At 43.8% G+C, this 15434-nt stretch overlaps 1 protein-coding gene across 9 annotated transcripts in view; it reads left to right on the forward strand.

The window, feature by feature from the left end:
- KIF13A (kinesin family member 13A) overlaps positions 1-15434 on the forward strand; it is a 202737-nt gene that overhangs the window by 119929 nt on the left and 67374 nt on the right. For all 9 annotated transcript variants that reach the window (XM_061398778.1, XM_061398770.1, XM_061398771.1 and 6 more), the window contains exons 7-9: positions 1569-1656; positions 3589-3723; positions 4624-4736. In XM_061398778.1, the coding sequence (XP_061254762.1) occupies positions 1569-1656; positions 3589-3723; positions 4624-4736 (336 nt within the window). The remainder of the gene's footprint in view (positions 1-1568; positions 1657-3588; positions 3724-4623; positions 4737-15434) is intronic.

Below are 15434 nucleotides of genomic sequence, written 5' to 3' on the forward strand. Positions count from 1 at the left end.
ATGTTTTTATGTTGCTCATTATCTTCCTTCTCTTTAAGAGTCTATGCATAATTTTGCACAGTTTTTACCTGTACATGGCTTCATAATACATGTGTCTTTTGATGACTTGCTACGTTCCCCCTCAATGATTTGTTTGTTCTGATGTATGAAGTAGTAATTCATTAATTTTTACTGCTCTTTGGTATTCCATTGTATGAGATACCATAATTTATTTATTCTATCTCCTCTTGTTCCTGTGGTTTCCATTTTTTACCACGACTGTCCTTCTCTGAGCATTCCTGTACATTCCTCCTGGTGTGCAAATGCAGGAGTTTCTAGGGAATGCATCCAGGAGTGGAATTGTGGGTCACAAGCTGTGGAACCTTCAGCCTTGGTATTGCAAAACTGTTCCCCAAAATAGTTGTACCAATTTACACTCCCCCCAGTGGTGTACAAGAATCCCAAATGTTAGACACCATCAGAAGGACTTAATATTGTGCCTGATTTACTTTTTCTTGCCCACGAATAGCGATAATCTCTGATTATGCGAACAGAGTGAGCCAGGTTCTGGAGGCATGGGCAGCTAGGCGGCTCTCTTGAAATTGTGCACTTGGTCTGCCCTTGTTTTGAATACAACAGAATTGCTCATTGTCATATTGCATTCTTCAAGCTTAAAATAAAGTTAGTAAAACCTGCTTTATGGAGTTGTGAGATTAAGATTGAGAAATTTTTAGGGAGCAAGGCCTAGATTTAGGGATGTGCTCATTGTCAGTTTCTTCTTTCCACACTTGAGTGATGCTAGGCATTGACTCTTGATTTGAAAAAGTGATCAGTATCTGATGCCATGAAATATGTGACATAATGCAATATGGCCATAAAATATATTATATAGTTTTACTTTTCATCTCAGTTGTCTATTGATAAGCTCTTCAAGTGGGTCCCAAACCAGGTTTGCCATTTAAAAATTCAAGAGTCCTAAATCTTGACCAGCAGAGCCAGTTCTCAATATAGGATAAATATCAGTAACTACAAACAACTGCTATCCTGTAACATCACTTTTTGTATAAAATGGTCAGCACAGATCAGCATAAATCAATGCTCCTAATATGAAAGGGTAACTTAAAAGCAAAACATTTTAATATTGTTCAATTCTTGCTTAAAACTGTGAGACATTACTTATTGAGAATATGCTTACTTATAAAACAGCCTGAAGGTTAAATTCATTTCTGTTTGTTCTTTGCTTCGCTCCCCTCTCCCCACTCCCTGTGAAATTAAAGTTCATCTACTAAAACAAGTCAGCCTAACCTAGTATTCTGTGTGCTGGTTGTTTAGTTTGGGAGTAGAGATAGAATTTTTAAAATAGTATGTTACTTTAAATAGAAATCAGAGTATAAAAGACACTCCTCATAAGGCATGCTGTTTTGCTAATCCAAGTAAAGTAGCTTTTAGAATAGTTTTTGATCATTAAAAGAAAAATTCTTTTGAAATTGCAATCTTAATTTCTGAGTACTTTTGCAAGTACTTTTTTTTAGAGAGAAAAGCTGCAGGTTGGGTATGATTCATTCATTCCTTTTTCTTTTCTCTTGAAGGAGTAGACAGTCTCTTAAAGTTCGAGAGCATAAAGTTTTGGGACCATATGTAGATGGTTTATCCCAACTGGCTGTCACTAGTTTTGAGGTAAGTGTCATTAAAAAAAAAAAAAAAGACATTAAAAGCTGACAGTAAATTGAAGTGTATAGATCATGTTCAATATATTTTTATGTGAATGCTTTATAGCATATTATTACAATTCATGGTCTCAGAAACCCAGTATCAACCACCCCAAACAGAAAATAAAGGCTTTTAATCACAGTCTCTTCAAGCCGCTTGGTTTTGAAGGGTTTGCAGTGTTGCCAGGAGGCCCAGCATCCTGAGGTTGCTGAATATTTTCATGAATAACACTCTATTGAAACTCTTCTCCCTGAGGTTGCCAGTGATGTCCTTCTGGACAGATGTAAACACTATTTGGTAGTTATTTCAACCCTTTCTCTTTGACAGTGTCTCCAATCGTAGTTTGCATTACTTTTCACTCTTCTGATTCTTCTGTTTTTCTGAATTGATCTCCCTCTGTTGACTGATCTGTTTCTTTTTCCTACTTCTTGACTTCTGTGCTTTCTCACATACTGGCTTGATATTTTGTCTGTATTTTTATTGTCATTGCTTTGGGAATCCCATAAAAGAAAGCACTATCTGTTACCAAAGAATGCCGATAAATAAATGAGTAAACACATCCATCTACTTAGAAGCGCCATCTCTGTGTTATTTGTCCCTACATCACTTCAGACTCAGTAGAACTAAAATTAATCTACGAGGTAACTCTCTTCAGCCATTTAAATGTAGATAGTTTTAGTACTGCTTAAATCAGAAATAAAGGGCAGTTATCACTCCGTCATCAGTGAGATCCGGAAATCAACAAAGACGCCTCTGGCGGGAAAGTGCAAAGTCAGCCCTTTCCTTAGGTGCCTGGCTCAGAGTCACTGGGGGCAGTGACCGTTTCCTCCTGTCACTTATTAGTAAGAGCTGGGACATCCGTGATTTGTATCCAGTTCTGCCTCTTATTGGGCTCTCCAAGTGGCTCAGTGGTAAAGGATCCGCCTGCCAAGCAGAAGATGTGGGTTCCATCCCTGGGTCATGAAGATCCCCTGGAGAAGGAAATGGCAACCCACTCCAGTATTCTTACCTGGGAAATCGTATGGACTGAGGAGCCTGGTGGGCTACAATCCATAGGATCACAAAAGAGTCAGACATGACTTAGCAACTAAAAAGCAAACAACCGCCTCTTATTAGATGTGGGAAGAGTTATTTGACTTCCATGAACTTCAGTGTCCTGTGTGTGTATAATCAGGTAAATACTTCTTTTGTAATATTCGTCAAACATTGTTTAAGAGTCCTAGGTTCTGGGTGTTCTCAAGCAAGTTGTATAGAGTTGAATAAGGAAAATTCCCTGTCCCGGGAGAGCCATGGCATTGGAAATTCACTGAGTGAAAATGTTAGTCATGCAGTCATGTCCAGCTGTTTGCAGCCCCATGGACTGTAGCCCGCCAGCCTCCTCTGATCATGAGATTCTCCAGGCAAGAATACTGGAGTGGGTTGCCATTCCCTTCTCTAAGGGATCTTCCCAACCCAGGGACTGAACCCAAGACTCCTGCATTGCAGGCAGATTCTTTACCATCTGAACCACCAGGGAAGCCCCTTGTTGGAGAAGGGAGGTTACTAATCATACAGGAGAGAGCTGTGCGAGAGAGTCAGAATAAAATAAAGTCATCATTGCTATTGAGTATCTGAGCACAGTAAATGTTAGCTCTTTTCTCCTTAGGAACTTGCAGAGGGAAAAATAGGTACTCAACAGAGAAGAAGACAGTTGCGGTTTGGAAGGAATGGGTGAAACATTTCATCCACTAGAAAGCGCTGAGGGAGTGGGAGTTTGAGCTGGGCTCTGTGGAAGAGAGGTGGGAGGTTTACATGCAAGGGTCGTGATGGAATGCATCATAATGAGTACATCCACGGGTGGGCAGGACGCTGTTCTGAGGGGCTTTTCGCTCATAATATTTTTCTTGTGCCTGCCTCTAGGACATTGAGTCATTGATGTCTGAGGGAAACAAATCTCGGACGGTAGCTGCGACCAACATGAATGAAGAAAGCAGCCGCTCCCATGCAGTGTTCAACATCGTCATCACGCAGACGCTGTACGACCTGCAGTCTGGGGTGAGCCATCGCGTAGAACTTTGGGTGACGGTGAAGGGACTCACAGTATCTGCCTGGGTGAACTGCTCCGTGGTTGGATTCGGTTCCCAAGAACGTTAAGCCAGCTCTTCTGGTTACTAGAGCAGCTACTCTGCTCACATCATGTAATTTGTTAGGTCTTACTTTATATATGTAGGGCTTCCCTGATGGCTCTTTGGTAAGGAACCCACCTGCCAATGCAGGAGATGTGGGTTCGATCCCTGGGTCGAGGAGGTCCTGGAGAAAGAAATGGCAACCCACTCGAGTATTCTTGCCTGGGAAATCCCATGGACAGAGGAGCCTGGTGGGCTGTAGTCCATGGGGTCGCAAAAGGGTCAGACTCAGCGACTAAACAAAGCAACAACTTTATATATAAGGTTAAAAATCTGGAATCCTTGTATAAACTCTCTAAAGACATGATGCTTTCACCATACCACTTTAATATGTATCTTTCCATAGTGAAATTCCCCTAGAAACAGCTGGGTTTACCTCACAGTCATTAAAGAATATGAAAGAGGAAACCACGACATTCAGCCTAAAGATAGCCTTTAAAAAAAAAAGTGAGATATTTGACCTGAATGTGCAGGAATCCTCACGTCTTGGAATGTACTCATAGACGCATAAAAGCTTTCTGAATATATTCTGAAAAGGCCAATGCACTTGCTATCCAGCTACAGAACAGAATCCCAGGCTGCCACACCAACTTTAATTTTTACCCTAAAGCTGCTAGTCCAAAGAACTCTTCTTACCATTTAAGATCTTCTCAAGTTTGCCTCCTTAAAGCAAGATGGCTTCAGTGGTGGTGCTGACATCTACGCAGGTGTCTGTGTGGTTTCTGCACTCACGTGTGTCTGTTGTTTCTCTCTCTTCTCCCACAACTAGAACTCAGGGGAGAAGGTGAGCAAGGTGAGCTTGGTGGACCTGGCGGGCAGCGAGAGAGTGTCTAAAACTGGAGCTGCGGGAGAGCGCCTGAAAGAAGGCAGCAACATTAACAAGTAAGGGGCCTGTGCGATTCCCATGGTAAACCCCAGCGTCCCACCAGCTTCCTGTGTGTCTGGGCAACTGGTCCCCTTATCAGGGGTCAGATGGCTCTGATCACAGGTGATTCAGAGTGTGTAGCTTTACTGAACTGGGTTAAAGAAAAACATCAGCCTGCCTCTGTTGAGATGCATGAGGTTTATTTAAGTGAAACAGCACGAGGCAGCCAGGCTCCAACATTGTCCATACAAACGCTCAGAATATCATTGTATAATGTAATTTCTCTTAGGTCAATGCAAGTCACAGTTTTATAAATCAAATCATATCTTAGATCTAACTCTAGGAGCTTATTCTAAAGAGAAAATCTACTTCAAATCCCTTCATAAGGCTAATACTTGTCTTCTCTTGGTGGCTCAGTGGTAAAAGAATCCACTTGCCAATGCAGGAGATGCAGGTTCAATCCCTGGATTGGGAAAATCCCCTGAAGAAGGAAATGGCAACCCACTCCAGTATTCTTGCCTGGGAAATCCCATGGACAGAGGAACCTGGTGGGCTACAGTCCGTGGGATTCCAAAAGAGTTGGACACGACTTAGCAACTAAACAACAAAAACAATAACTTCCCCCCAAAAGTAACAGTTATAGAGTAACTGCCATCCTGAAATCTCATTAGTTGGCTTGAGTGCCTGTAGCGTGCCCAGGGATGTGGTGAAGGCTGACGGAGAGCGGAGGGGTACAAGGTGTGTAGGAGCTGGCCCAGTGGACAAGGAGGTAAAGGTTTTCCACCTGGAAGATACAGCAAAGGCGCAGATGAAGGATTTGCTTTTTATTTTTTTTTAATTATTTATTTGTTTGCATTGGTCTTAGTTGTAGCATGTAGCATCTTAGTTCCCCCGGCCAGGGATCGAACCCACGTCCCCTGCATTGGAAGGTGGACTGGTTCTTTGGGACGTGCTACCCAAGGATGCCCCTGATAAGCCAGAGACGTCTGTCTTCCCCAGCATGAGAGGGAGCGGAGTTTGCCCTTTTAGGGGTGTGTACTTGAGCAGGACTGCCTGGGTTCATTCCTGCCTCTCCTCCACTTACTAGACACATATGTATCCTGGGCGAGTGAATGTACCTCTGTGTGCTTCATTTTTCTCATCTGTATAATGAGGACAATAACAGTATCTGCTTCATTGAGTTGTTGGGGATTAAATGCCCGGAATATGCTTAGAACAAGCCTGACACATAGTATGCACTGAAGAAATATTAATGGCTCTAGCTATTATTTTTATAGCTTGTGTAAACAGCATAATCATTATTTCAGGTTCAGCAGAAAGAAACATGGTTTGTACTTGTATGTTTCTTTTGAGACATAATAAGTTGGGGTTTATATGTATACCGTATAGCTGATTCACTTTGCCGTACAGCAGATACTGGCACGACATTGTAAAGCAGCTATACTCCAAGAAAAAAATTAATGAAAAAGAAATAACTTGAGGTTTTGTTTAGGACAGAAGGCGACAAGAGGTAATAGATTCAGGAACATCTTTGTGCAGCTTGCATTGCAAAATGGCACTAACACATTGTAATCTCACAGAAGTTTGCAAAAGTAGTGGTGAAATATCACCCCCTCTATCAAGTGGACGTAGCTGTGCTCACTGCACAGGCTGCTGCTTGAGGGGGCCAACTCCCAGTCATTCTGTCTCTTGCTCTGATAACAAAGGATTTTGCTCTGCTGCATGACAAAGCATTGTAGGAGCCCAGACGGGCATACAGCTCTGCATTCTAAAAAAGGTGCAAGACAGGGAACTCTGCTCAGTGTTCTGTGCCAGCCTGGATGGGAGGGGAGCTTAGGGAAGAATGGATACGGGTGTAGGTGTGGCTGAGTCCCTTTGCTCTCCACCTGAAACTCTCGCAGCATTGTTCATCGGCTATACTCCAATAGAAAATTAAAAGTTTTAAAAATACAGAAAAAAATAAAGAAATGAGAGCAAGCACCAGGATGGAGAAACAGAGATGGGGGTGTGAGGAAGCAGGCACCAAAGAAAAGATTGTCACCCCGCCTAGAGGTTTGTTTACTGGCGCTCAGCCACGCCAGCTGTTTGCCCGTGGCTGCGCCTGGGGAAACACGCTGAGAGTTCTCTGAATTCGTGGAAACTTAGAGTACGGCTGGCCTTGACGAGTAAGGATCACCAACTCCATTGACCTCTTACTGGATCCTAGGCACTGTACTGTGTACTCTGTATGTAATAATTCACCTGAGCCTCATGTCACCGTTTTACAGACGAGGAAACCAAGGCAGAGAGCTGTTAAGTAATACATCCAAGGTCACAGGGCTCCAAGCGTGGATCTTAGACTTGGTTGTAGCTAATTTGGCTCCAGAGCCAAGGCTCACACACTCAGCTGCCCAAGTGTTGTGTTGGCCTGGAAGAGTCCTGATTGATATATTTGTCCCAGAGGAAATATTAATAGTGCCCCCCCACCCCCAATTTGGACACTAAATTGTATAGTGTCTCAAACTGGACTACCTCAAGGCCACACATAACATGATTTAGATATTCCAGCTACTAGCTCTTTTCCATTATGACTTAATAAATTGAATGGATTTCTCTTAGCATCCTGCTGTCTTTCTTTATGTGGCTCTTTCACAAATGGATGTATGTATTCCTTACTACTAGTCTGTGAGATACCTACATTTTTAGGGTTCTTTTTAGTTTGTGGACACTTTCATATGCATTATTTCATGTGAGGTTCATTATATGTATTTATATCTCTGTTTAAAGATGAGGAAACTGATGGTTGGAAATATACATTTATATAATATGAATAAAAGCTGAGTAGGCCTCTACTATGTGTCTGGAACATTAGATGTTGGGATGCAAGAGGAACTTTGCTGTTGACAGAATATTGCCTCCTTGCCCCCCAAATACATCCAAGTCCTAATTCCCAAAACGTGCATACATTACCTCACAAAGGGATTTTGCAGGTGTCATTAAGTTAAAGATGTTGCGATGAGAAGATTATTTGGGTCAGTTCAGTGCAGTTCAGTTCAGTTGCTCAGCTCTGTCCGACTCTTTGTGACTCCATGGACTGCAGCACACCAGGCCTCCCTGTCCATCACCTACTCCCAGAGCTTGCTCAAAATCAGGTCCATCGAGTCATTGATTCCATCCAACCATCTCATCTTCTGTCATCCCCTTCTCCCCGCTTCAATCTTTCCCAGCATCAGGGTCTTTTCCACTGAGTCAATTCTTCGCAGCAGGTGGCCAGAGTACTAGAGCTTCAGCTTCAGCATCAGTCCTTCCAATGAATATTCAGGGTTTATTTCCTTTAGGATTGACTGGTGGGATCTCCTTGCAGTCCAAGGGAGTCTCAAGAGTCTTCTCCAACACCACAGTTCAAAAGCACCTTTTCAGTGCTCAGCTTTCTTTATGGTCCAGCTCTCACATTCATACATGACTACTGAAAAATGCATGGCTTTGACTAGACGGACCTATGTTGGCAAAGTAATGTCTCTGCTTTTGAATATGCTGTCTAGGTTGGTCATAGCTGTTCTTCCAAGGAGCAAGCGTCTTTTAATTTCATGGCTGCAGTCATCATCTGCAGTGATTTTGAAGCCCAAGAAAATAAATCTCTCATTGTTTCCATTGCTTCCCCACCTATTTGCCATGAAGTGATGGGACCAGATGCCATGATCTTAGTTTTCTTAATGTTGAGTTTTAAGCCAGCCATTTCACTCTTCTCTTTCACTTTCATCAAGAGGCTCTTTAGTTCTTCTTCCCTTTCTGCCATAAGGGTGGTGTTATCTGCATATCTGAGGTTATTGATATTTCTCCCAGAAATCTTGATTCCAGCTTGTGCTTCATCCAGCCCAGCATTTCACATGATGTACTCTGCATGTAAGTTAAATAAGCAGGGTGACAATGTATAGCCTTGACATACTGCTTTTCCCAATTTGGAACCAGTCCGTTGTTCCGTATCTGGTTCTAACTGTTGCTTCTTGACCTGCATACAGATTTCCCAGGAGGCAAGTAAGGTGGTCTGGTATTCCCATGTCTTTAAGAATTTTCCACAATTTGTTATGATCCACACAGTCAAAGGCTTTAGCATAGTCAATGAAGAAGAAGTATATGTTTTTCTGTAACTCTCTTGCTTTTTCGATGAACCAACAGATGTTGGCAATTTGATCTCTGGTTCCCCTGCCTTTTCTAAGTCCAGCTTGAACATCTGGAAGTTCTCCATACACATACTGTTGAAGCCTGGCTTGGAGAATTTTCAGCATTACTTTGCTAGCATGTGAGATGAGTGGATCTGTTGTAATCACAGAGCTCCTTACAAGTGAAAGGAGGTCAGAGAGCCAGTGTCAGAGTGACATGGGGTGAGAAAAACCTCATAGCTCACTGCTCACATGCGGATGGAGGGAGGGGCCATGAGCCAAGAGATGGGGGCACCCATGGAAGCTGGAAAAGGCAAGGAAACCTTTAGCCCAGAGAAACCCATTCTGGACTTCCAGCCTTCAGAACTATAAGACGATTTGTGTGGTTTTGAGCCACTACCCCTGTGATTATTTGTTATAGCATCATCACTGCTCTCGAAGAGGAACACATAGGTTGAGATACAGTAAGTTATTAATACTTTATCTGAAAAACCAAAAGGCACATTAGAAGTGCTACATCCCCCAGCACTGAAGCATGAAACTGTTTTTTTTTTAAGACACATTTACCAGCCCGTGGGTGTCTGCCAAGTTGGTCTTGTGCTTTTCCTAAAATAACTGGCTCGAAGGGAGTGGAGCTGCGTCTGAACCCTTTCCCTTGAAGCTCAGTCCAGGGCTGTTTTCACCCCCCACCTGTCTCTCTCGGGTCCCTGAGTGGGTCCGTGTATGCCAGGCGCCCACCACGGATCCAGGTCTCTACCAGGTGTCCTCCAGCTCTCCACATGGTCACCGGTTTAATGGGACATCTCACAGTATGACCTTGCCATGAGGTCTGCACAGCTGTCTTAGAGATCTTCATAGAAAGAGGGGCCCACAGGCCTTTACCTGCAGTTCCAAAATCCATAGTGAAGTCACTCAGTCGTGTCTGACTGTTTGTGACCCCATGGACTGTAGCCCACCAGGCTCCTCTGTCCATGGAATTCTCCAGGGAAGAATACTGCAGTAGATTGCCATGTCCTTCTCCAGGGGATCTTCCTGACCCAGGGATCGAACCCCAGTCTCCCCCACTGCAGGCAGACTACCATCTGCGCCACCAGGGAAGCCAAAGTGCTCTGAAAACCAAATGCTTTTCCTGTTTCCTTCGTAGTTCACTTGGTGAACCCTCATCTGAATTCGGATGAGGTCTTTATCTTCACATATGGTCTTTATTTACTTATTTAATGTGGCCATTCATATGTTTAGCTGTAGAAATGTTCATGGATTTTACTGTGGGCTGCTGTCCCAGATACCCCTGGTGGTCATATGTAAAAGTGTATGCACTGAACTTCCTAAAATCCAAAAACATTCTGAATTTCGAAACAAACGTGGCCCTAAGGCTATCAGATAAGAGATAAATGGACCTGTACTGTTTTGCTCCGTCTAGCAAATAAGTGTCAAACACTGTTTGAGGATAAGAAGAAAAGGGTGACTAAGATGAGACCCTGGCCTTGGGAAGTTCAAGGTCCGGTGGGGAAGGAGATCTTTGGTGGCGGAGTGGAGGAGGAGGAGGGAGTGATATTAATACATTAAGTGCATAAAACTTACACACAAGGTGTGGTGGGGTCATGAATGACAACACAGCTGGAAGATTTGGGAGGCTTCCCAGAGGAGACACGGGAGTTTCTTAGTTACAGAAACTAAGGGTGTGACCCTTTTGTGCCTCAGTTTCCTCACCTGTAAAATGTGGATGAGAAAACACTCTGATTAGGGCTGTTGTGGGGATTCAATTAGTGACGACTTGTCGCCCACTTAGAACAGGCCTACCCGTAGGACTCTGTAAGTGTGTCCTAGTAACGAAAATAAATCATGTATCAAAACTGCTGCCCATTAGTTCCACAAATGGCTTTCTAAGCCTTAACGTCAGTGCCCAGTGGAGGGCTAAAATGAAGGAACTCTCTGACATGTTTCCTGAGCTTTCTCTCGGCCGCCTATTGGGGTTTCTTTGGATGAAACACAAATAATCCTCTTAAGCAGACCTGGCGGGGACTTCACACAGACATTAGTGTCTGCTTAATGGGCTGTGGATTTAAGAGCTCCATCTCTCCTTAAGCTCTTAAGAGCTTAACAGCGCACGTTATTCCTTCACGTGGAGCGCCAAGGCACTGTGTGGCTGCTCCACCGTGGCCTGTTCAGGGCTGGGGAGGAGGGGTCGTCTGGAGACCGTCTTCGCAGAGGACACACCTGGGACTCCGTCAGCTGTTCGCCCTTCTACTGAGGGTGGAAGGACGACGTCTTTCCCTGCTGCTGGAGCCTGGCTGGTTCAGCTTCTCTGAGAATTCACTTATATCATGGGACACTCTCATACCCCAAGGGATGTCACCAAAGATCCCCAGCAACAGCCAACCTTTAAATGCCAATAGTATTCATCTCATGAGTATCTTTCTCAGCCTTTTTTCTATTTCAGTTACTGCGGTTAACAGAGTATATACCAGACATTTCTAAAAAATGGGTTCTACTGAATACTTGTTCGAGGGATATTAATATATGTTATCCCTAGGATTCTGTCTTATAATTTATATTGTCATAAATTTTAAGTACAGTATTTCTAATGTTTCATGTGACCCCGTCCTCCTTTTTTTCTTCTTGAGTACCCTCCACGACGCTTGTTGATTTCTTCTCGGAAGCCTCATGTCAGTGGGTTTTGTCTGCGTAACTCGACATGAGCTTGTATCTCGGAAGAGTAAAAGTGGCCTGCCTTCTGTCCATTATTCAAGGGCAGGTGGTGGTACTTGTTAATTTACCACTTGTACCTTGAATGGTCCCCGTATGTGAAGAAAGATATCCACATATCTTAACACAAAGAGACCCATAAACGACACAGCAAAAATCTGCTCCTGGGAAGGTAGTAGCCACATCTTTGGGGCAATGTGCCATTGTCCCTTTAGGCTCTCTCAAAGAATTCTTGTGAAATACTAGTTCCTCAGGTGGCTCTAGGGAGAAAATGACCCCTAGATAAATAATTTGGAGAAAGATTACTCATAAAACCTTCCTTCAGAGGGACTTCCCTGGTGGTCCAGTGGCTAATACTCTATGTTCCCAATGCGGGGGGCACGGGTTCGACCCCTGGTCAGGGAACTAGATCCCACATGCTGCAACTGAAGATCCCACATGCCACAGTTAAGACTCAGCATGGCCAAATAAATTAAAAAATATTTCAGGGCTTCCCTGGTTGCTCTGTGGTAAAGAATCTGCCTGCCGATGCAGGAGACATGAGTTTGCTCCTTTGTCTTGGAAGATCCCATATGCTGTGGGGCAACTAAGCTCTTGAGTGAGCCACAGCTACTGAGCCCACCCTCCCTGGAGCCCGTACTCCACAACAGGAGAAGCCGCGGTAATGAGAAGCCCACATGCCACAGTTAGAGGGTAGCTCCCACTCTCCGAAACTAGAGAAGAGCCCGACCAGCAGTGAAGACCCAGCACAGCCAAAAGTAAATAAATGAATAAATAATTTTTTTAAATATTTAAAAAAAAACAACAAATCTTCCTTTGGAGATTCCCAGTGCTAAACGCTCTGAGAACCTGCAATGAATCTCATATAACTCTCTCATTCTTGATTTTACTTGATGTCAGAATTCTAGGTATAACATTTTAATGTGTCCAGAACAGATGTACAAAAGAACCTGTTTTTGGAAATGTTAGGACAGGCTTTTGAATTACAGCACAATCATTGGAATGGAAATGAGACTGGGAATGACACTCATTGGGTGAACATTGGATTTAATGATTTAATCAGTCACTGGATAACAGCGGTGAGTGGAAGTGAGGCCTATACTGTAGATATCACTGTTTTCTTTCCTGTCCTGTCATATGGCGGTGCTGTCCTTTCCCTATAATTTGCCACATTTTGCATTTCTCCTTTCCCGTAAGGAGGGGGGACTTTTTGGGGAGGAGTGCTAAAGTCAGTGCCACTAACTTGATCACCTTTCAACTGATTCTGTAAAAGCCAAGGATTGCCTTCTGCTGTCAGCAACAGAAGGAGAAGGAAATGGCACCCCACTCCAGTACTCTTGCCTGGAGAATCCCAGGGACGGAGGAGCCTGGTGGGCTACAGTCCATGGGGTCGCTAAGAGTTGGAGATGACTGAGTGACTTCATTTTTCACGCATTGGAGAAGGAAATGGCAACCCACTCCAGTATTCTTGCCTGGAGAATCCCAGGGACAGAGGAGCCTGGTAGGCTGCCATCTATGGGGTTGCACAGAATCGGACATGACTGAAGCGACTTAGCAGCAGCAGGCAACTGAAACCACTCCAGTGACAACCAAGTGACAAGTTCATCCTTCTTACTTAAAAAGAAGTCCAGAGGTTGGTCCAGCACCTGAGAAATGCCATCAGGCACACAGCTGTACTAACCTTAGTGTGTGTTCATGTGGTTCTCCTGACCCCAAGGCAGCTCTACTATTTTAGGCATCGTATCCACATCTTTGTTCCAAACAAGATGGGGAAGGACCTCTAGCTTCTATAAGCTGAATATGTGCTTTTTTATCCAGAGAACCATAACTTGCTTAGAAGCCCCTCCCACAAATGTCTCCCTCTCTGCATCTCATTGGCCAGAACTGTGTTTCATGGCTTCTCCAAGCTGCAGAGGACTCTGTAGAGTTCTTAGCTTGACGTGTGCTTCCCAGCATATTCAAGTGTCCATTAGCAAGTGAGAAAAGGGAAAATGAGTATTGGGCCAATAGCCACAGAGTGTACCAAAACCATCGTTGAATTAGTCCTTTGTAGAAAGAGGTTCATGTTCTGTTCTTCTGTGTATTCTAGATTCCCTGTAATTTGGCAAATATTGAATGCGTGCATGTTTTAAGCAAGGCACAGTCATCTCTGCTCCTGAGGTGGTCACAATCTATAGAAAGAGAAATACACACCTGGCTCTGATAAACTTTCATAAGTACTACACTTAGGATCTTAGAAAAAAGTAACTGGAAACATGGTAAAATAAATTTGAAATCCATCCTAGACAATACAGGTAACTCACGTCACATCATATCTACTCCTATGGGAAGGAATCTGATGGTTAGAGTTTCAAGGGAACTAGGTTTAAGGAAGGTATCAGTTCAGTTCGGTCGCTCAGTCGTGCCCAACTCTTTGCGACCCCATGGACTGCAGCATGCCAGGCTTCCCTGTCCATCACCAGCTTCCGGAGCTTGCTCAAACTCTTGTCCGTTGAGTCGGTGATGCCATTCAACCATCTCGTCCTCTGTCATCCCCTTCTTCTCCCGCCTTCAGTCTTTCCCAGCATCAGGGTCTTTTCCAATGAGTCAGTTCTTTGCATCAGGTGGCTAAAGTACTGGAGTTTCAGCTTCAGCATCAGTCCTTCCAATGAATATTCAGGACTGATTTCCTTTAGGATGGACTGGTTGGATCTCCTTGCAGTCCAAGGGACTCTCAAAACTCTTCTCCAACACCACAGTTCAAGAGCATCAGTTCTTCAGCACTCGGCTTTCTTTATAGTCCAACTCTCACATCCATACATGACTACTGGAAAAACCATAGCTTTGACTAGACAAAAGAAAAGCAAAAAAAAAAAAGTTGGAATATGACAATTTTTTTTCAATGAGTTACTTTATTTTGCTTTTGATCCACCTAAGTTTTATTTACTTTCTTTTTGGTCCCGAATTCTCCCTTTTTATAGATAGTTGTTTATAGATGTCATCTCCTGGCTTAAGTCTTCCTTGTTCTCAGCCAGCCCCTCTCCCTTCTCCTCCCCAGCACCATGGCCAAGAATTTATGGTGAGAGATTTACCGATTAGGAGCTTCCTCACTATCTCCAGGCTTCCCAGGTGGCACTAGTGGTAAAGAATCCGCCACTCAATGCAGGAGACATAAGAGATGCCGGTTCAGTCCCTGGGTCAGGATGATCCCCTGCGGGAGGGAATGGGAACCCACTCCAGTATTCTTGCCTGGAGAATCCCATGGACAGAGGAGCCTGGTGGACTGTAGTCCATGGGGTAGCACAGGATCAGATATGACTGAAGCAATTAAGCACGCACGCACACACACCATCTGTACCTCCAACAAGTTCAGAAAAGGAACAGTGATCTGCTAGAATTAGAAAGATTCCTTTTCAGCCCCTAAAATTGACCAAGGAACTCCCACCCATTCTGATATCTGTGAGCTGTTCATTTGCCTCCAGGTTAAGACGACAGGACTACCAGGATCCATAATTAGTGATTTTGTTATATTTTAAGATCCCTGGAAGTAAAATTCCCATTAAAATATATAAGCCTGGTGTTCAACTTTCAGACATTGAACTTTCAAATGGTGTTTAGGATTCTAGAAGCCCCTAGATCACTGCTTCTAGGTGAGACTTGGTAGGGAGTGTTGGCACGGACCCCTTGTCACTGGTGATCTGGTGACCTCTCAGTCATCACTGAGTCCCACTCACTCTGCAGCTTATTTCTTTTTGTTCCAAGGAGAGCATAATAGGTTTAGATGAAGTTCTTGTTTTGAGGATGTCCACACTATTAGGTAAAGAGTGTGGCCTCTGTGAGTGATAAGCTTCTCTAACTGAGCAAGTTATATAGAGCTGTCAGTTCAGTTGC

This window comes from Bos javanicus, chromosome 23, assembly GCF_032452875.1.
Source record: "Bos javanicus breed banteng chromosome 23, ARS-OSU_banteng_1.0, whole genome shotgun sequence".
Lineage (NCBI taxonomy): Eukaryota > Metazoa > Chordata > Mammalia > Artiodactyla > Bovidae > Bos > Bos javanicus.